The following is a 23,749-nucleotide window of genomic DNA, read 5'->3' on the forward strand; positions in this document are numbered from 1 at the left end:
GTGAAAGCAGAACTAGGCATGTATATAAAGTGGCTGGCAATGTGATGGATATGGGCTTATTTATTAATCAATTTATAAGACTGCCCATCTCACTATAGACACAATATATGGCGAAGGAAATTAAAGCTGAACATAAACAGGCCACTAACAATATCATTAAAAGTCAATAATAGTGTCAATAAAAATTCAAAGAAAATGTCCCAAAGCTATTGAATGACATAACAAGTGCTACTATGACACTTATTTCACAACCTTTCCAATCCCCACTATTCCTTAACAAGCCAGGAAGGACATGGTTCTGATTCATAGGTAGATGACCTTAATACTCTAAGAGCCCTGCCTATTTCTTCAAGTACAACAGGATCAAATTTCATGAGGAATTTTGTGGGGAAGGTTGTTTTCTATTTTTAAAATCTTGTTAAGACTTCTTCCAGCATTTATACTACAAGAGTTTCCACGTCAACATGATAGGAAACCCTGCTCAAATTTCTGGCACTTGTGGTTAGAAGAATTGACAAAGATGAGCTTATAAGACCTGTGTTGGGTAAGAAAGAGTTGCAATGTCAAAGAACACTCCAGAGAATAGGACCGTTTTCGAGAATAAAGAAGAAGAAGAAATGTGAATCCCTGTAGATACTCCAACCAATCTAATGATAATTCTCTGTCCTAATGGTACTAAAATTTAGAATTTTTTAAAGTATTTCTCCATATTTTTGCAAAGCTATTCCATAGTTTATGTCAGGGTATAGATGTTATTATCTGATTTATATATATTCATGTAGGCTGGTAGAAACAAATGTTTTTTTTTTTAAATAAAGCTGCCTAAGCTTGATCAGAGTCAGATCAGACATCTTTCCAAGATTGATCAGACAACCACAATCACTGCACAATTCAATGGCTATGAAGGCTTTAAGATGTGTTTAAACAAAACAACCCAAACTGTATATTATAACCTATTAAATGAAATAATAAATGTATAAAAATGATAAATGTTAAAACACTTGTAACCAAACGACATGTTATATGTGATGATGGGGGTTTTTTGGGTGTGTTTTTTTTTGTTTAGTTTTTTTTTGTTTCTTTGTTTTTTTTAATTGTTGTGTGTATGTGTTGTCTATGTAATAAAAAATTTTTTTTAAAAAAAAGAAAAGATGTGTTTAAAATAATTTTTCTGGGGATTTTACCAGAAACGTATAGTAAAGAAAATGTATATTTTATTATCCATATTATAATAACAGCAGCCAGGATTATATTTGCACAACATTGGAAAAGATTCCTACGGATGAGAATGTGATTAAGAAAATATTAGAATGTGCAGAAATGAATAGGTTAACACTTACAATTAAAGAGAAGAAGCAAACTGAATATTATAGCATATGAGAACTATTCTACTGATGGTTAGAGAATAAATATGAAAGTTAGAAATGAAAGTAGATTAGTGAAATATAGAAAACATATTAATATAATTAAATAATTTAATAAGAGGATTGTTATAGTATCAGATATGTTATGTATTAAGTCATAAGCAGATAAATAATGAGTATGGTTGTAAATACTAATTGTTATTGCACAAGATATTTGTACCCAGATAACACAATTTAATGAAAGATGGATTGTTTATATTAAAATAAAATATTTTTTAAAAAAAACAGATGTGCTTTCTGTCATGATTCATAGATTGTGTTACCCTGTGTGATTTGGGATAATATGCAAAGAGGCAATATTTATTATGACAGTCCTAAATCAACACAGATATTTTGATATGAGAAAATTTATGAAAATGTTTTTCTACAAACTTCCTTTTAATATATTTGCCTTTATTTACTTATTTAAAAAATCAAAAAATAAACTCAAATTGTTAATTGAAAATGTATAATTTTTATATACAACTCTTTATATAAATCTGTTTGAAATTCTGTACCCAATAGGAAGATTCAGGGACATGCAGTCAGGGGAGGCAGGGCCTCACCACTGTCATCATGGAAAGAAAAAAAATTAAAAGGAAAAAGGCTGAGGTAGTTACTGCCAGAGCACAGTGGATGATTCTGCATCCCACTTCTATGTCAGAGTCGGACAAAGCTCCGGAGCAGCCAAAAGCCTCTTTCTTTCTTTTTGTCTCACCAGCCATAAACCTCACCGCACGTCACTGAGAAGATTGAATTAAACATTATCAGTCTGCATACCAGTGAGTCAAGAAAGTTGTAACAGCTGAGATTAGGAAGAACAAACTACTAAAATTATATTCACTCTGCCAACATTTACAATGAAAGTTGAAAGTTCACTTTGAAAAAAAACGAGCTCACTCGCAAGGACAAGCACTTTTGACTTCTGTAGCCTTAAGATGTACATATAATATATGTATTCTTACATTGTATATCATCAGCAAATGCTATCCAGAAGAATCTTACACATTAATTCACAAATGGGAATATGGAAAATAAATATGCCATATTTGTATTTCTGTTCAAGATGATACACTTCTTGCTCTCTATAAAAAATATTTTTAATCACCTGGGAACATTGGAAAGGAATGTGACCTAGATATGTTACCTGAGATACTTTTATATTACCTTTGCATTGATCTCAATGGATCATTAAATAGGTCAAGCTTGATACTTAATCAGTCACAAAGACAAATGCTAAAAATAAACCCTTGGCTGTTATTGCATGCTATATACAAAACATAAAATATGCCTAATTATTCTTTCTTTTGAAAAGGATAAATTTACATGATAAAACAATTTATTATCTGCATGTTGAACCTAAATATAAATCTGATCCCATGAGCTGAATTAAAACATCATAAGGCTCTGTTGCAACCTCCCAACTCATAACTTTCAAGTTTCGGCCCTAATTCTAGAAACTAATGGGATTACTCTTTGGATATATTTGCAAATTACTGAAGCTTGGCATGGATGCCAGTGCTACTACAATGGAAAAGTTAAAATTTGCTGAGTAGGAGACAGAGATTCTGTACCAAATCTCTGGTGGAAACATACTTATTTTTAAGGCATTATTATTATCATTATGTGGTTAATCTTTGGTTAGATTCATAGTCTTTGGGGCTGGTTGGTAGCTCAGCAGCTTGACTCCTAACCAAGGACCTAGGAACTGTTAAGGTAATGTCGGAAGATATAAGTTGTTCCAAGTAGGGTGTTTTTTTGTAGATCAGAATGTCCAAGTCAGGTAAATTTAGAATTTCCAAATAGCAAGGTAGCCCTTTAGGTATTGCTTCAAGGGCTCCAATTACAATCGGGACAACACATGATTTCTTTTCCACAGTCGCTCAACTTTAATTTGCAAGTCCCAGTACTTTGTGATTTTTTCTTGCTGTTTATGTTCAATTCGTGCATCACCAGGTATTGCAATGTCAATGAACCATACTTTTTTTCTTTTCAACTATTGTTATGTCAGGTGAGTTGTAGGCCAAGTGCCTGTCAGTCTGAATTCTGAAGTCCCACAAGATCTTGACTTTCTCATTCTCTAAAACCTTCTCAACCTGATAGTCCCAGTGGTTTTTTGCTGTACTCAAATCCAAACTTTTGGCACAATTTCCAGTGAATGATCTTAGCAACGCGGTCATGGCATTGTAGGTAGTCAGTTTGTGAAATTTTGCTACACTACTGATCAAGTAGTCAACTGTCTCATTTTCTCATTACAGAGGCGACATTTGCTGTTGGTGGTAACATGTTGAATTTTTGCCTTCATGCAATTTGTGGCTAAGGCTTGTTCTTGAGCTGCCAAAATAAAGCCTTCTGTTTCTTTTTTCAGTACTGATCTTAACCAATTCCAAGTTAGTTTTTGGTCAGCTTTGCCTTCAATACCTTTCAAGTATTGGCTATGCATAGCTTTGTTTTTCCAATTTTCAGCTCACTTCTCAATTACTTCTTTCTTATATTCAGCTTTTGACTTAGTTGTCTTTAAAAGGTCTCCTTTATTTACTTCCTTAATCATTAGTTCTTCACTTTCTGGATGTAATTCAAACTGTGTTTTTCTTCTTCCAGTCTGTTTTACTTGTAGGAGTTCTCAACCACCCTCTGCTCTTGGTAGATATAATCAGTCAACATCACTTTTAGGGTGCAATGCATGATTCATTGTCATATGCTTCCTTGCTTTTCTGTACAAATTGAATATCGAATCACAGGTATGGCCCAGGTATTTATGGCTTTTATGATGTTTCCTCCATTGAATTTGGACTTTAATATCTTGCGAATTCGTCAAATGTACTTGGCTGAAGTTAATTCCTTGACTTTATTATGCATTACATCAGAGGCCTCTAATATCCCCAAGTACTTGTAGCCTTCTTCTGTTTGTTGTTGTTGTTGTTGTTGTTGTTGTTGTTGTTGTTGTTATTATTATTATTATTATTATTATTATTATGGCTACTTTCAGCCCATTGTATTGGCTTTATTACTATTCTGAACCTACCCACTGCTCATTTATGAAAATCAGAAACAACTGAAAAATGATCACCAAACTTCTGTATAAATTGCTTTAGCCATGACACTAATGATAGGGCTAAAACAGCAGTAGTAACAATGTTAAGTACTGTGATTGTTGGTTTTATTAATACAATTGGTCATTACTTTCATTGCTAATGGCTGGTGTTTGGTTATACTGTAGCTGATCAGTTAATTATGATTATGTATTTAGAGAAAACAGCAATCTTATTTGACTGTGATTGAAACCAAAGAGCCAATTTATTTATTTATTTATTTATTTATTAGACTTATATACCACTTCATAGGGCTTTCAGCCCTCTCTAAGCGGTTTACAGATTTTTTAGCAAATTGAGTCAGCAACTTGCCCCCACAGTCCGGGTTCCCAATCAGGGTTGGAAGAATTATAAGGAAATTCTATGACTATAGACTAGATTAGGGGTGTCAAACTGGTAGCCCATGGCCCAGATGCATCACACGCAGGCCAAGCCCACTCCATCTCCACAAAGGGGAAAAATGTCATGAAATGTCACACAATGGCAACATGACATGGCCACTTCAATGCCAGTGGGCTAGATGGGTATTTTTAAAAAATCAAAAAAAAATTGGCAAACCATGATCATATTCTTGAGAGGATTACATGAATATGTCCAAAATACTCAGAATGCTTTAACTGACAGTAAGCTTTTACTTTATCTAAACTTTTAATGACAGTTCCTACTGTTCTTATTTACTATCCTTAAAATTGTATAGACTTTGTATATTTAGAATAGTAGTGCTAATAGATCCAGGCATTTGAGGTATATTTCTTTGCTCAATTGCATTGATTTGTTGCTTCAATAATTTAATTTCCTGCAGCAGCAATAAGCTAATTGTGTCACAATGATAGATTTATACACTGAGACTACAAGGACCAACCACTAGAGTATTGTCAATATAATATTGTCTAAATATTATAAAACCAACTTCTAATTAGTAAATTATTGCAGATGTTGAATAAAATCTAGTAATGAAGCCATATATAAGGAGCCAAGCAATTCTTACTAATGGCTTAATTTAGGCAACTTCATAATTTTTAAAGAATATTAGATTATAACCAGGATTGAGCAAATGATTTGTATACTCTATTTTTTGAAGCTAAAATCTAAATTATGATTAAGCTTTTATTATTATAATTTCTTTATTCTTTCATTCTTCTTTATTTCTACTACAAAATGTATAATTAAATTAACACTTACATTTAATAATGATACACAAGTATTACCTTGCCATCCAGGTTTACACACAGGCTTAACTTCAACACGTACCAGGACATCTTCAGTTGCACGCTTCTGCCCACAGTCAAAAGCTGTTACCATTATTTCATACTGATGCTCTTTGTCGTAGCTGAGCTTTTCAGTATTTCTGATATTCCCTGTAGGTATAACACAGAACAATAAAAAGCTATTATTTCATTGCCAACTTACTGTACTAGTGCCATTTACTATAATGAAATCTATAATAATCGCCAGTAGTATACAAAAGAACTTCTATATAAAAGGAAATGGGGACAAAAAGTAGAAGAAAGACTGAACTTCTTGGGATCTTTTCTTTAATTTTACTTCTTATTTTCTTCTTCTCAAAGTTCTTCAGAACGTTACAATCAAGCTATCATTTTATACAGGATGGGACCTGACTCTCCAGATTTAGGTTCATCAGATACAGAGAAAATAGCCAAGTATTACAAGTATTGTTTGAAATAGAAACATACTGAATGCAGCACTTGTGATGAAAATGTGACTACCCTCTGCAATAAGGTCACATCTCTAGACTAATGCAACATGAAAGAATATGTATAGATACTATTTTTCTTTGATGAATCAACAAGCCGCATAGCACCTTCAGCAAATTTAAATTAATTAATAATTCTGTTTTTTCATAATTACCTGGTGTCTGGGAAAATTTATCATGTTAATTTTTTCTCTTGCAATAGCAATAGTATTTAGGCTTATATTCTGCCTCATAGTAATTTACATCACTCTCTGAATGCTTTACAGCATCAGCACATTGCTCCCGACAATCTGGGTCTTCATTTTACCAATCTCAGAAGGATCAAAGGTTGAGTCAATCTCAAGCCGAGTCAGGATCGAACTCCAGAGTTTGCTTTTAGTAGTGCATGCAAACCACTGCCCCACCAGTGGTCTTGTATTGAATGTTTTGGAAATGACTAAATATTAGTCTACTTATCAACAAAAATTACAATCTGGAGGTTTAGTTTTTTCTTTTTGTTCTCTCCAGTTGCTTCAGTTCTACATCACTGGCAAGATTTATTTTGGTTAAAATAAAGGCCATTGTCAATATTTATGGTAAATTTGACCAGTACTTCACTTAGTTTACTCAATGTTGCAAAGAATTTTTTTCATATCCATCATCAGAAAACTGAATTTCTATTTTTAGCTAAAGGGAAGATTCAATTTTTATTTGGCTCAAATTGGCCCCAATTGGTTCTTCTTACAGTTCACATGATAGTAACTATTATCAAGCAATGATTTTAAGGAATCTATCCCACACTGTTTCTCATTGTTCTGTTTTCACAGCCATTCTTTTTGAAAGACCATTCCTTTAATATTCTGTCTTCACTGTCATTAAATGCCCTTAAACTTCATGAACTTTTCCAAAGTAATTATGTTATTCCTGTAATTAATCTTTGTTTTCTTTACTATGCTACCATATTCTCTATTTTCACCTGTTCCAGATTCCATGAAAACAATTTGCTTTCCATACACCTTCACCATCAACTGTAAGTGGTTCACTATGTTATGTCCTGGCGTGGCTACTGGCAAGCGGAGAAGATCCCTATTGGCTGAGGCGTGCCTGCCATCTGGAAGGACAATTGCAAGCTCCTGATTGGTTGCCTGTCTGAAAGCTAATAGTATACATAACTGTCAGACAGGGGACACTTGCTCTTGTTGTTGGTTAACTAGTTCTGTTAAAATAAAGCCTTGATCGTTACCATAGCCTCCTCCCATTCCTCAGTAGCTTAATACAAAGCACTGGCGACGAGGGTGGGATCAGGTTTCTAAACACCTCCCACCAAATTTAGACATTACCGAGGAAAAAAACAAAAAAAATATTTTTTTTGCCTCACAACTATTTTCACCATCATGTCTACAATTCCCACTTTTGCCGCTTTTATGCCAGACAAGGAATCTTAGGAAGCATTCCTTGAGAGATCTGAATGCTTTCTCAATGCAAACAATTTTGCTGAAATTTCCTCTGAAAGGAAACAAGGCTATTTTTAAAGCTTGTGTGGCCCGGAGATGTTCTCCACAGCTAGGGCTCTAGCTGCTCCTGTTCCTGTGCACTCACTACCATGGAAAGTCTTGATTAATAAGTTAAGAGCCCATTATGCTCCAGGCCTGTCTCGCATAGCCCATCGGCATGCTTTCCAAAAGTGCACTCAGGGTGAAGGCGAGACAGTGAGCCAATACATGGCTGCATTGAGGAATTTGGCCATACATTGTGAATTCCAGAACCTTGATGAGACTCTATTGGTCTGTGGAGTAAAAGACATGCATCTCCAACATCGTTTATTAGCTCGATCTGAGCTTACATTGCAAATTGCTATGGATGAGGCTAGAGCTGCGGAACAATCTGACAGGTCTGCTGCCGAAATTCAGAGGTACCAGGCTGCCCAGAGTCAAGCCTCCTCTTTAGCGGCAGTCAATCAGAAATGTGATGGAGAAGAGACCTCAGTGGGAGATGGTGACGACATCAGTTACCTCAGAGCAACCCAGGGGAATAGATGGAAGGCGAAGGTGAAAACTTCCTGGTCCAACTGCCTAAGCTACGGCAGTAACCACTTGCGTTCCAATTGTAAATTCAAGACGTCCACCTGTAGGCATTGTAGGAAGACGGGCCACCTATCATACATATGCCGTTCCACAATACCTTCCTCTGAGAGGGCTGGACCCCGACCTTTCAAGAAGCAGTCTGGCAGAAGAGCTAGCAAACCCAGTGAGAAGTCTCATATTATCAACCATGCTGCGGATTCCAAAAAGTAATCTAGACATAAAAAAATGTACTTCATGGTGTTGAGACACCGATGCCCTAATGGGACAGAGGCAACCATTGCTTACTTCTCTCGGACCTTGTCCAAGTCTGAGAGAAATTATAGTCACCCGGATAAGGAGTCTTTGGCAGCCGTAGCAGGAATCAAGTGATTCCATAACTACCTATATGGCCACCACTATTTGCTCCTTACTGATCACAAGCCTTATTAGGGATTCTAGTTGGCTACTGCCCGGACATCCTCTCACCACGCATGTCACAGTGGATGGTCTTCCGGCTCCAGCCCAAGAACTGAGATGCTCAGGGTGGAGCCGGCGTTGGCCTGCCTATTTAATGGACTACATCTGCGTAATCTCGGGGGAAAGAGTGTTATGTCTTGGCATAGCTACTGGCAAGCTGAGAATATCTCTATTGGCTGAGGTGCGCCTGCCGGCTGGCGGAATAATTGCAAACTCCCAATTGGTTGCCTTATAATAGTATAAATAACTGTCAGACAGGGGACACTTGCTCTTGTTGTTGGTTAACTAGTTCTGTTAAAAGAAAGCCTTCATTTTTACCATAACCTCCTCTCATTCCTCAGTAGCTAAATACAAAGCACACTAAGCACACTGATTGAAATTACTTTCTTTTTTAAAAAAAATATATTTATATGTTTACCTTCTAATTTTGTTGTCTTAATTAAGCTCTCTAAAACTTCCCTACTTTAGCTAACGAAGTCCCATATGCATATATCTGATTCCTAATGTATCAATCTCTAATTTTAATTCCAGATAGCCTTCCTTTCATTTTTACTATATTGGTTATTTCCTTTCCCTTTCCATTTGATTAACTGAATTTTTTCTTCATCATCCTCTTTTTTCATTTTTCTTATATTTAACTCTGTTTTTCTTTTAAGATAGTAACCATTTAACTAATTACTTGCAATCTATCATTTCATCTGCCTTCAGGTAAATTTTGACTGTCAGAGATTGTTTGAATAAGTCCATGACAAAATAAATAAATATTTTTTTTAGGCAATTCTAATATTTCAATACCAACAGTCTAATATATGGAAATTAGAATGATCTTATCCCTCTTAGTATTTCATAAGGCCTTAACCAGGTCTCAACCTTTCATAAGGCCTCAACCTTTCATAAAGTCTCAACCAGTCTATGCTTGGGGTGCTTAAGTGTGCTAAGGACTTCATTTCCTGGCTGTATGGCTAGCTGGCCAAGTATCTTATTCCTATGTACATTCAAACTGGATGTTGTGGTGGTTTTGTATACATATAATGTGTTTACATAAATACACAATATTTTTACAGGCTTTTATATTTACCTTTATAATATTTTTTCTATTTTGGAACTACATCAATTGATTGAAAATAGTTCTTTTCTTAATTGAAGAAACAAAGATCCAGCCTTGTTTATATCTGAAATCCCAGTTCTCTGATTTCAGAACTAGTTTGTTCAATTGAAGAATTAAGTTTTAAAAGGAAATGTATTGTCCTATGTTCATGAATAAATGATGGTTACAGTTCATAATTATGACACATTCATGCACCCCCAGTAAGCAGTCCCTAGCTGTGTACTTAATTTCAAACATAGTCTATAAGGTTTCATTCCAAACCTCATTCCATCAACTTTGCACTGACTCCAGCCAGCTTGAAAACAGCCTCCAAGAGAACAATATAGGAAACAGGCTCGTTGTAGTGACAGCTAAATAGCTAACAACTTACTTCACCCTCCAAGGTCTGGCAGTCATTCTAACCATTAAAAGAAATCTCTGTATAGTTGGCCTACATTATAACCACAGTCCCAAGTAACACACTGCTTTTAATGAATAAACTCCTGATGATAACATAAATCTTAATATCCCCTAAAGCTAAATAAAAAGTTGCAACTGTTAACATACATGCTTTAGAAGATTGGTTTCTAAAAAGCCTTTTAATCATTCATGAAAGATCACCAGGGCCACAAAATGCCTACAAAGAAAGGAAATAAATATTTCAAATGAGATCTCTAGCTTCATGGAGTTCAAATATAAGTGTAGGAACTGCAAACTATAAAGGACTATTCTTTTCTTTTAAATGTTGGGCAGTGTTCTGTATTTATGATATTATTACTCACAAATAAGATTACAGTAATCAAAGCTAAGAAATTGCAGCAAAAGTCTGTACCATATAGAAATAATTGGTCTATAGCATTATATTATGATATGATATATAATATGATATCTAATATATAACTCTGCTATTGTATTGTATGATATGATATGATACTAATATTTTATATCCTGCTTTAACATCTTGGGGCACTCAAGCAAAAAAAGAATGGACAATTAAAATATTATGAAACAAAATTGCACTAAGTCCATTGGTTACTGGCTAGCAGCCTATTTGACATATTTTGCTCCACCTGCAGTCTCTAGGCACTTGTCAAGAGTAAACACATTGTATTAGTAAGTTGGGATGTAACCAAAGCATGGGTACTGATGTCAAGTTAGACTGGCTCAAGAATGGATACTGCTTGCAAAAGAGGTCTTATTTTGCAACCATTGTAAACCAGAAATTGAGATATGCCCAGATTAGTTGTTCTGTAAAGCAGTAGTGCAGCTTCAATTGGGACACGCTTAGGGTCAATCCTAGACCTAACTACAGTATAAATGTGAAATACAAGTCAGAAATACAACATTGAAATAATATATTGTTCTTCATCTCCTGTAGAGAAAAATTGATCAGTGTTTGTGTGATTAAGGTTTTTTGCTCCAATCTACTGTATATTACTTTATATTTTTAAATTAAACTAAATATAACAATTGGTTGACTCTAAGGATATGTTTAAAATCAGCTTCACCACTTTCAGATGCGATGAGCAGAGTTTCAGTTCAAGACCCATTTGTTTCAATGGGTTTGACACGTCCTTCAAATCCCCAGTGCCCAATTATTTAAATCCAACTCTCCTGACATCAGCATTCATGAACTGTGCCTGATTGACAGATAATGTTTCTAAGAATACATGGCACATGAATCTGAATTTCAGTCTCTACCTAGATGCCTATATTTGACTTCTACAATTTCCCAAGTATGTTTCACGGTGTCATTGAATCCAGTGTGGATTATGACCACCCTAACTTTAGCACTTTTATAAAGATCAAATTGTCCATAGCCAAAGTCCTACTGCCCTTCAGAAAAATATTCTTAACCAGAAATGATATGGATTAATCATCCAGGCATTCGGTCTCTTCTACAAGAATATCTCTTTTAACCACAAAATTACATCAATCCTTTTCAAGATCATTAAGAGAATTATCAATTTGGCAGTAGGATGATGCTATCATATCTCAGAAGATTTAATCTACACATTGATCTGGCTCCTCATACTGGTTTCAAGGAAACTGTTGATGTATTTCATGAAATCCAGAAGCTTCTTGCACTGAACCCAAACACAATGTCGATGGGTCTGATAATTATATATTGTGTATTCTGTAGGAAGTTTTTTGTTCTATAGGAACTATTTGACTCGAACACTAATCTTCAACTCACTGTTGCTAAATTCATCTTGATGCTTGGTCTCTAAAGGTAGGAAGTGAAGGTTTTTTCCCCTTTCTCTTTCCAACTATTCTGTAAAAAATTCATAATCTCAGCATTTATATTCCAGAAAATGGAAAAAAATATATAAATATTGTACAGAATTAATTCTCAGCAAGCATGATAATAAGAATAAAATATTTGCATTACTCAAAAAAGCAAGCTTGAAAATTAAAAACTACAGCTCCTTAAATGATCTAGAAGTTACTTATGCTGTATGAACCTTTGTTTTAGAACACTTTCAACAAAGAACTAGGCTAATACTTTTTATTACATCATTTAAATTATATTGAAAGTCTTCTTTCATAAAAATATACAAAGATGAAGCGGGCCAATAGGAGTAACTGTAGAGCACCTAGTGTGGCAAATGATAGTACTTACATTATACATCACACGTAAAGGGCAAGTTATCCACCTGTGTATGACATCAAATGTTTTTACATAGCTATATTATTACTGTGACATTATTCTAATGTCATTGAATACATATTCTCTAACTGCCATCTGAATTTCACCAGTCCTAACTTTTTCCCATTATCCTCTGACTCTTAGTTATGCACTTTGAAAAAGCAGTTCAGATAGAGGTTGAGGTCAGTGTCAAGTGGGGAATTGGTTCCTCTAAAGCAGTGCAACATAAAATGGCTTCTAAGAGAGAAAAAAAAGGCTCTGCACTCATTTTCAATTTATAATTTTGGTAATCCACTGATGGAATTTCAGAAATAAAAATCCTCACTATTTCCAGCACCCTGGAAATATTTTTACATGAATGTACGTTATATATAAATATGTCTACTCAAGTTGTAATAATTTAAACACAGATTGGATCCAATCATATATTTATGAAAAAATTAAGGTTGACATACAACCTAGAAAAAAGACATCTGGATTTCTTAAAAAAAAAACAATTATTGTACATTTGTCTCCCCAAACTTTAAATTCACTGAAAAGAAAATAAACAAATGAATTCAGTTAACTAAAACCAGGAACATTGGGAATCAAATATCTATAAACTGGATATCTCATAGCTAAGGTTCTAATTTAAAGTTTTACAATAAAAACATCTAAAATGATTGAAATCCTATAACATGTTGGTGTTATTAATAAATTATTAATAATATCAGACATCAGAATACTTAAATATTTCAATCAATTTATAAGACTCTATGAAAATCTTGTAAGATGTTAATTATTTTAATTATTATTTTTTTGCAAAAAATATTTTTTCCACTATTTCATTAAATTGAGCCTGGTGCCTAAAAAGAGTGGTTCCTCCTTGCTTTTAAGTTAAAATTTTAAGTTAATTTTCTTTAAGAAGGTATTCTTATTGAATCCTCTAGATGATTTTTTTTTAAAAAATAGTTCTGAATACAAACAAACATCCAGAAGATACTCAGAATGAACAGTAGAATCTAAATAATGTTGTACTGATTCTAAGCAGGATTGTCTTAAATAGATTACAATTGGTTTACAGATATGGTTAATAAATTGAAGCTAATATTTTTTTCAAGACAAAATTGGAAAATTAGAAGCCACCATAACGCCAACTTTGATAGAAAAATAAATGCTTTCTAGAAAGATATCTCTCAGTTTATAGTCCAAAAAATGCATTATATGTCAAATGTCAAGCACTCACCATTCCTGTCAATGGCAAATGGAACATCAGTTGTGACAATTTCATAATTGCATATCTGGCTGTATTGAGGGGAACAATCTTCATCCATGGCTTCTACCTGTAATACACTGTCGTAGATCTTTCCTTCTGTCACTGTAGCTTTATAAGATGCTTCTTTAAAAGCAGGTGCAAATTCATTAGCATCTTTTACTTGGATATGGACCACAGCTCTAAAAAGAAAGACTATTATTCTCAATTTCTACTTATTTTCTAAATCCACTGTAGTATGGACAGTAGCATTTTATGCTTAAATTTTATAAACAATTGGTGCTAAAATAATATAATTTCTATATGAAAAATGGCTAGAAAATATGTAAGTTTGAAGACCTACCAATAGTTAATAGAATTAAAATATGTATTTTAATGAACTACTTATTTAAACTAATTTTTGGATTAGCTTCACTTTTTACTGCACTTCTCTATTATTTTCTTTTCTTTTATGTGGATGTTAAATATTGCAATTCTCACAATGTTGATAGAATATAATACTCTCTCACAATGAGATTGCCATGTATACTGAATGCAACCAACACTTTAAATGTTCACATTGTTAAATCAACAAACATTTTCTATTTTTTATTTAGAATATGATTAGAAATTACTAAGAATCAAGTGTCAAGAATAGAAAATCAGTTTACATTATGATCTATATTACAATTTACACACAAAAAATGAAAGGAAATCAAAATAATCTGGGACATATAAACAAAGTAATAACTTTTTTAATTTCAAAAATCAACTGATTATTTACTAATAGGTAAAAGAGAGTATATAGCTATTACAACTGCAGACATTAGTGTGTTTAAAATAATTGCTATTCTATCTAAATGTACTATTGAAGACGCCAGTTTTACTTGATCAGAGAGCAAGAAAAAAATTAACATACAGTCCTATTAATTTTGTTTTAATTTCTTCTTTAACAACATTGATGAACATTAGAAGGATCTATTCAGTCTGAATTGTAAGTGTACATCCTGGTTGTCACTCACTTGTGAGATTTTTTCCAGTTGGTTCCACTAGGCTCTGTGCCACAGTCATATGCCTGAATGATAAATGTGTACTCCTTCTGCAATTCACAGTCAATTGGACTTCTTGCTCGAAGCTGACCTTCTCCAGATGTCTTGTTTAGGACTACAGCTTCAAAGGGCATTTCTTGTCCATGGATTTTAAAAGCACAGATTTCACCTATAAGAAATAACAAAGAAATCCAGAAAAATTATATGGATATTGTGCAAGCAGTTTATAACCCATTGTTTGAAACATTTTGGTATTTATAACATTCTTATTTATAAAAAAAACAATACAAGCAGTTTTCTGAGTACAATTATTAATAAATGTTATCAACTGACTCATCATGATTAATATACAAAATAAAGTTGCAATTTGAAAATATTGGATATTTAATTTTCTTTATACTTGCTAAAAAAGCAGAATCCTATACTACAGATAACATTAGGGACACAGTGTACACATATGTATATACTCACTATGCATACATATTCAGAGCAATGTCCTTCCATACTTAACATTTTCTGAAAAGAACTATTCACATGATATTCATATATTTTTCTACTTGCAGTATATACCAGTAGTTATTTTAATTACTCTTATCTTTTATTTTCCAAGAGTCTCCACTGCAGCTAAGAATGAAGAATTTAGCCACCTGATCACTTATTTGCAATTTATTGTTCATGTTTCAAGAAATTTTCCCAGTCTATATATGGAAATTCTGTTCACTTATTGATCCAAGTTAATGTGCTGGCTAAAGTGAGCTAGTTTTAAATCTGGGCTGTCATTATTGATCAATACATAATCTTGTATTGATACGAAGGAAAGGAATGAAGGCAAAACAGCACCATCTAATGCAGAATGCCAATTAGTGTAATTAAACATTATGTTATATGAAAATACCATTACGCAGGTTCAATGAGCCACATTCAGAAAATCTGAAATACTCATTAAAAAAGAAAGCATATTTGATTTTTCTTTAACTTTTATCATCATCAGTAAATAAATTATCTCAAAAAATGTTTCATCCTCAAATGCTAATAAACGTATCTATATCTATTTTTCTATATGCCAATGAAAAAAAATGTTATCCTTTACTCAGATAGTCCTAAGGAAAAGGTTGCATCATTCTATAGGAAAGGGAAAAAAAAGGTTTTATTAATGTTAAAATAAAAGTCACTGGATTACTAAAAGCTTCATTTGTTATGACTAGATTAAAAAACGTAACAATTTGAAACAACAAATATTTAGCTGTTGCCTTCTAGTTACCTATACCTTTAAAAATATTTGTTAATGATTAATGTAATGTTCTAAAGTAATTATATATTAGGAATAAGTAAACTATATATATAAAGTTGATTCTGAGACAAGAATTCATATTTTTAGACAGTCATATACTTCTGAACTATCTAACTTAATACACAGAAAATGATGACTGGACATAGCCAGAAATTAATTCCAAGTAAATCTTCTGCCTGGACTCGCTCTTGCAGTTTTCTCAACAAGATATTTCAGAAGTAGTTTGCTATTTGCTAAGAGGGTGATTGGCCCAAGGCCTCAGCTGGCTTCATGCATAAAGCATGTATAGTGGGGCATATCAATTTTTTCCATTTTCAATTTCCAGACATTAGGGATGCTCCTCTAACCTCTCTGGGAGGTCGCAGTCGGTGTTGGTCGGAGGACAGAGGTCGACCCCTAGGCCTCTTGAATATGGGGTGCCACAGGGCTTGGTCCTGTCCCCCCTCCTATTTAACATCTACATGAAGCCACTGGGTGAGATCATTCGTAGGTACGGGATTAAATACCACCAGTATGCGGACGATACCCAGCTGTATCTGTCCGCCCCATGCCAACTCAGTGAAGCGGTGGAAGTAATGTTCCAGTGCCTGGAAGCTGTCAGGTTCTGGATGGGAATGAACAAGCTTGCGCTCAACCCTGACAAAACTGAGTGGCTTTGGATGCTGCCCCCCCAAAATAGTCCAGATATTCCATTTTTAAACCTGGGGGTTGAAATCTTACACCCCTCAGAGAGGGCCCGCAACTTGGGTGTTCTCCTGGATCCACAGCTGACACTAGAACATCATTTATCAGCTGTGACCAGGGGAGCTTTTGCCCAGGTTCGCCTGGTGCACCAGTTGCGGTCCTACCTGGACCGGGAGGCACTCCAAATGATCACTCATGCCCTCATCACCTCAAGGTTTGACTACTGTAACACGCTCTACTTGGGGCTGCCCTTGAAGAGTGTTCGGAGACTACAACTGGTCCAGAATGCAGCCGCGCGAGCGATACTAGGTGTACCTAGGTACACCCATGTTACACCTATCCTCCGTGAGCTGCACTGGCTTCCCATTGGTCTCCGGACACGCTTCAAGGTGCTGGTTATTACCTTTAAAGCCCTACATGGCCTAGGACCTGGATATCTCCGTGATCGCCTCCTGCAACATACCTCCCAGTGCCCAATAAGATTGCACAGGGCGGGCCTTCTCCGAGTACTGTCGACTACACAGTGTTGTCTGGCGGCTCCTCGGGGAAGGGCCTTCTCTGTAGCTGTCCCGGCCCTTTGGAACGATCTACCCCCTGAGATCCGGACCCTCCCCACTCTCTTGGCCTTCCGCAAGTCTATTAAGACCTGGCTGTTCCGACAGGCCTGGGGTTGTTGATCTTGACTGAACTTCAGCCCCATTAAAATCGAGTGCTTTTAATTTGTTTCTGTCTTGTATTTTAATCTTTTTAAATATTTTTAACTGTTTTTATGTAAGCCGCCCAGAGTCCTTCGGGATTGGGCGGCATACAAATCTATTAAAATCGAAAATCGAAATTGACCTTCATATCAACAGCAATGGTCTGGAAGGTAGTGATCCTCCAGCTTCAGATGTTGGCTGCAAATCTAGTTTTTCTTCAAGCTCTTTTTTGAATATGGGATATAATCAAGTTGTGATAGCAGCTTCCTCTTCACCATGTTGATGCATAGCAGGTCTTCTCTCCATCCAGTTTCCTGATGTGCTTCATATATGCCATCTTATTACATCTGCTGTTGTAGTAGCATTCCATCAGTTCCAGGTTCTCTTCTCTCATCCATATATGGCTTGATTCAATAACCCACTTAATAGATTGTCCTTGTCCAGCAGCATTTTATATGGACCTTGTTAATCTGGGCAACATCAAAGCCAGTAAGATTCTCCTAATTTATGTCACTCTATATTTTGAAGTAGGCAGTAAAAGGAGTTATTTGCCCAAGGTAGGGCAAGTATGAATTTGAATCCCAATCTCTGACAGCAAAGGAAGTACTGTAACCACTACTCTATCCAGCTGCATGTGTGTGTGTGTGTGTGTGTGTGTGTGTGTTTGTGTGTTGCTCTTTTTCTTTTTCTAATTTGTTCTGTTTAATTAAAGGCAAAAATGTAAGATATTGCTGTTCTAAAGATTACAATGCTATATTACTATCAGCATGGTGATGTTTCAGCCATTGTAAAACTAATGTGATGAGATTTTTGCTCAAGGATATGAAGCTCTCTGTGTATAAGAATGGAAGAGCTCAATTTATAAGAGTGATGCTCCATGGTCTAAAGGTTTGTCAAGTGTTCTCTTGTGCTTAAAATCTGGTCTTCTATCTATAAAGTTCTCAGGAAAAACAGCTAGATAAAATGCTGATTAAAGCTAACTAGCACTGAGGGATCTAAGGCTTCCCTAATTCTCCTAATGCTCCAACCATGGTATGATAAACCGATTTCAGAAATAAAGCATCATATTCTTAATTCTAATTTTCAGAAAGACTGAGTTTCTTCCTGTAAGAGTGGTCTCTGCAGAAATCCTTTTAGCCAAACCAATTATTTTCTCAATATTTTGCTCCACTTAGAACAACATTTCCAATGGCTAAATTTATTATTTTGTCATTTATAGTTCAATACGGAAGTATATTCATATGCCTTTACAAGGCCATTTCTGCCTCTGCTCATAAAGTTTAAATGAATCAGTTTTTCATGTTTTGTTGTGTTGTCCCATGTTTAATCTAACCTCTATTTAACAATACTCTTGTTAGTCATCTGGACCAAATAGATAAGAAAAATCTGCTTTTTTCTGCCAGGAAATCTGCCTACAGAAATAAGCAGGAATGTTACCAGATTTTGTTTAATAGCAATTACTGTGAGTATATGAATATAATTTTGGAACGGTCAACCAGTAAGTTATATTTGAGATCTCATTTAGCTACTGCTACGGTATTTGTTTTAACAATTATTTTATATCTTGTTTTCTTGCTTTCTTTTATTCAAAGTTTAATTATGAATGAATGATTATGATTGTGCCAAATATTAATGTTGAAGTTTTTCAGGAATTGAGTGGCCCACATATTGGCTCAATGAATGAATGAACACATATATAAATATATTGATAGTATGCGAATTCTTAAACAGATCTGGATTAGTGAAATAATGAATACACAAGAATAAGTTAGTCACCCAAATAGTAGATAGGCATCAGGAGAGTTCTAAGAATGGAAGATCATTTAACAGAGATTTCCTCAAACATGTCTAGCTATCATAGAAATTTTGGAACACAAGGGCAACCTTAAACAAACAGAAAAGGTAATATTTTATCATTTTTTTTCTAGCAACATCTTCATTTAAATGCTGCTGACTTCTTATATTTCTCTGTGATGCTTCTAGGAATGTAAGAATGGCATAATGGACTGAATTTGTGAAAATAAGTCTCAGTGTGCTTTGCAATAATGAAGTTACCCTGTAGATGTACAATACATCAATAAAAATCATGGGTTTTGAGTTTTGTTTTTATTACTATATCGACCACATAGCCCAGTTTCTAGCAATGCAACATTCTCAGAAATTAAAACTTGGCAGCGTCTAAAATAAAAAGAATTTTGTGGAAGCAAAACAAGGGAAGTGGTTTACTTTAGAAATATTTCCAGCATTTGTCTCATTTTATTGAAAAAACGCATTATCACTGTGCAGTATAATGAGTGCAACAACTCATTAATTACAGAACAGATTAATAATTGCTTTAAATTTATGAAGATCAACAATATCCTAAATATTGCATCTTTAATGTCAGAGAATTTCAATTAAATTGTCTTCAGCAATATACTTCAATATATTTTGAAGAAAAATTAGAACCCTTCTCCCAGTTAGTACCTTAGGTAATATACACTTGTTTTCTCATTTGTATACAGACAGATACACAAACACATACACATACAGTATGCAAATATGCAGTAGAGCCATGCATTAATTATGATGAAGTCAAGAAATCTGGCAAATACCTGAAGTGAATTAAATCCTAGGATTTCTTTATAACATAAAATTATAGCAATAATGTACAGGTTAATGTTAATGTTAGGCAAGATTCTTAAATACAGTAAAAAAAATTATTATATAGAAATAAGACTAAATGTTTTTAACTGTCTCAAAAGTACATTATTTTTTTCACTTTTCTTAGATCATAGTTTTTTCCAGGCTTTTCATGCTTGTAATGCTTAAATTGAATCATCATTATATTTTAATATTAAATTTGAAATTAATGGAATGGAGAACATAAAAATTAAAACTCTATGTGCAGCACAAACCAATAAAATGTAATGGTGTAAAAAACTCTAAAATAATAAATTGTTCCAATAATTTAGAAAAGGGCAATAAAATAAGTATGTTTTTAATTAAGCCAACCTCAATAATGAAAATCATGAAATTAATTTCTTATTTCAGAAATAAATAAATCTATAATATGTTCATTCATGGTAGTAAAAATGAAAACAATTCATCTCTTTTAACTGTTCAAGTTAATATGTATGTAATCAAGGAAGCTATATTAAGGCTGCATTGCAACACAAGAGGTTTTTTAAATATTTTTTAAAAAATGAATTTAGAAGATTATACTAAATTCTAATGTGAGTGCTACTATATGGTCACAAAAATATAAACACTATTAGAATTGCTCATCATAACTGTGAAAGAAAATTAGAGGGAAGGAACAGCATAAAACTGGGGTTAGGTTCAACTTATACAATTGATATAGAGGAGAAAAAGTGCAAGCTTTGGGGAAAATGTTAACATTAGTTAACATGTGGGTACACAGATGTGAGTGAAGTTCTTCTTTCTTGAAGTTCCCAAACAGGACCTGGGTTGAAATGGTTTCACTGTCAGTTGTCTTCAACCTCAGTTAAGGTATTAGGAAATGACTTATATACTCTAGAAACATAGTTAGAAACAGTGCTTGCAAAATTGCCTATTTCCATACAATCTATCCCAAACTGCCAGATCAACATATTTTCAATTATAATTCTGAGAAAGTGACTTCTTAATAATTGGTTTCAGAATTTGTCTAGATCAAATCAATCATTGTTGATGATAAAAACAATTGTTGGACAGTTGCCCTTCTCGTTTTCTGGCACTATGTATATTCTGCATGAAAGAGGCTCTTTGATTACATCTATAAGTTCCTTCAAGGCTGATCATGGAGACTTGACACTATGGTACCCAGGTGTTCCCTAATCATCTCTTTTTTTACCTTGAGTAGCCCCTCCTTCCATTTATTCATTATGCTACTAACCAGAACAATGATCCAGTCTATGGCTGTTCCTTTGTGGTATGCCATCGGGGTGGGTGCTCTCTCTGCTTCTTTTTAATATGTACGTGAAGCTGTTGGGTAAGGACATGCAACATTATGGGATAAAGACTCATCAATACACTGATGATACTCAACTTTACAACTCTATTCATGATGATCCGAGTGTTGCTGTAGTTACTCCCTAGTAGTGCCTGGAGGCTTTAGGGATTTGGATGGGGGGAGTAGGCTTCAGCTGAATTCAGATAAGACTGTGGCTATGCATTCAAGAGCCCACAGGATCCAGGGGTGGTGGTGTCTATCATCCTTAGTTATTGATGAGGTTATACTATCTAGACAGACCCAGTGCAATATGTGTCTCCTAGACACATAACTCCTGCTCAAAGAGCCGTTGACAGTTGTGGCTAGGACAGCCTTTGCATGTTTTGAGTGTCAGTTGTGCCTTTCCTGAATCATGAGGACCTGCACACAGTCACTCATGCTCCCAGCTGAATTACTGCAATGCCCTCTATATGGGACTACCCATGGAGAAAGAAAGGCGTCCCTGTGGGTTTTATTCTCCTAGTCTTTACTTACTATAGGAGGTGGTGTTCATCTCTGCTTCAAGCACCATTAAAGTACCCTTGAAGAGTATTTGGTGGTATATTCACTATACAAAAGAGTATTTTTATTGTTATTTTTTTCCTCGAAAAGATTTCAGTTTTCTCTTTCAATTGAATTGTAGAGTTATATGCTACATTAAATGTGGAAAAAATTATGAAGGTTTTTTTCCCCATCTCAAAACCTGGCATTTTAACAGGGTTGTGCAGACTTCCTTTATCTATATGTTTTTCCAAATAAAGCTGCTTAGATTTATGGTAATTTTATAAATGCTTATGTATTCAAGTAGTGGTCCAGATATTTTGTAACTATTTGTAGTACCTTTGCTTTCTTTTGCCTCACAATCATTCTATTTGCAGGTGTTTGTATTTTGTTATCTTCCCCAGTATTTCCTCTTCTGTTGTGTACTGCTATATCTACTATCCAGATTTTTTAAATCTTTATTAGTAACTAGCTATACCCGGCCACGTGTTGCTGTGGTCCAGTCTGGGCATAATGGGGCAGCAGGTGGATGCTGCCGTTGGTCAGGACTCGGGGCTGCTGGGCCGGGCAAGGCTGGTTGGGGGAGACGGCGCTGGGGCTGTCAACATCGTGGAAGTTGTTGAGCATTTCCTCAGAGGAGCTGTGCTCGGGCTCCCCCAAGTCAGTGGCCTGGGAGAGTGAGGCATCCATGACCTTGGAGGAGAAGAAGTGTGCCGCCTCACGGGATACCCAGGGGCTGCCCCAGCCCTGCTGTACCTCAGGCTGACACAGCTGCCACCACCGCCCCATCGGAGCCGTCTTGGTGAGGCCATAGCTGGCTCGCTGTGAGGGGGGTGGAAAGCACGTGCGGCCGGGCGGGCTGAGGAGACACTCCACCTCCGCCTTCTCTGGAGCTGTGCTGTGCTGGCCAGGGATAGGCCAGTTTAAGGGCGGGGGGAGGTGGCCAAGGGATGGCACAGGTGGCACCCCGCTGCAGACAGCAAAGGTCCGGCGGGAGGGGAGAGAAGGGAGGGGAAGGCTGAAGGGCTTCGGCTTCCCTTGGTGGAAATGGCCGAAGCTCATCAGAGGAGGTGTGGAAAGGGGAAAGGCGCTTGTTTTTTTTAAAAAGCATGTTTTTACAAAAAAAGCATGTTTTTACAAAAAAGCATGTTTTTACCTGTCACAGGTGTGACATCTATATAATATACATATATAAAAACATTTGAATATTCGAATGCAACATTGTGTCAAAATTTCAAAGCAATTGGTGAAAAACTTTCAGATATTAACGATTTTGAACAAACAACCATTACATTTTTATTTATATAGACAATTCTTAAGTATGTGACAGGTGCTTGTCTGAATATTATTATTTACTAAAGTTATTATCTGTTCAGAACAATGTGAAGTCACATCTGCCAAATATGGAACAATAGATGGGAAAAGTATAATCTACAAGCAAGTAGTTTCTCAATAATGTTTTACTGATTTTTATTCTTTTTATTTATTCATTTACAAGATTTATTTACCATTTCTTTTTCGAAGAATGTATCACAATTCTATTTCAGCATAGCTGATCATAGCACAATTTCTGTCTGATATCTGAATTTTACATAGTTTATTTTGTTTATTAAGTGACATAGTATATATCATTTTTATATGTTCAATTTTTCATTGAAAGGGTATATTAACACATTTATAAGCTCTTCTTTTTGCACCTGGTAGTTTTAGCTTTCTTTTTCATTAATTTGTATATCTTTTTTAAAAATAAAGCTTGACTTTTTAAAAAAAAACAGGCAAAAATGCCATTTGTGAACAGTTCTAGTTTGGTTAAACTGCCTTTTAGAAATGGTCATATCACATGTTTTTTCTATTTTT

The 23,749-nt window shown here is 34.9% G+C and overlaps 1 protein-coding gene across 1 annotated transcript in view; it reads right to left on the minus strand.

The window, feature by feature from the left end:
- The window catches only part of CLSTN2 (calsyntenin 2), a 250,215-nt gene that overhangs the window by 84,659 nt on the left and 141,807 nt on the right, over nucleotides 1–23,749 (minus strand). The window contains exons 3-5 of the mRNA XM_087725500.1: nucleotides 14,719–14,914; nucleotides 13,691–13,899; nucleotides 5,704–5,853 (exon numbers count right to left, since the gene is read on the minus strand). Of these exons, the coding sequence (XP_087581626.1) occupies nucleotides 5,704–5,853; nucleotides 13,691–13,899; nucleotides 14,719–14,914 (555 nt within the window). The remainder of the gene's footprint in view (nucleotides 1–5,703; nucleotides 5,854–13,690; nucleotides 13,900–14,718; nucleotides 14,915–23,749) is intronic.

Source organism: Thamnophis sirtalis, unplaced genomic scaffold (assembly GCF_051295495.1).
Source record: "Thamnophis sirtalis isolate CommonGarterSnake01/CBP01778 unplaced genomic scaffold, rThaSir2_p1.2 scaffold_11, whole genome shotgun sequence".
NCBI lineage: Eukaryota > Metazoa > Chordata > Lepidosauria > Squamata > Natricidae > Thamnophis > Thamnophis sirtalis.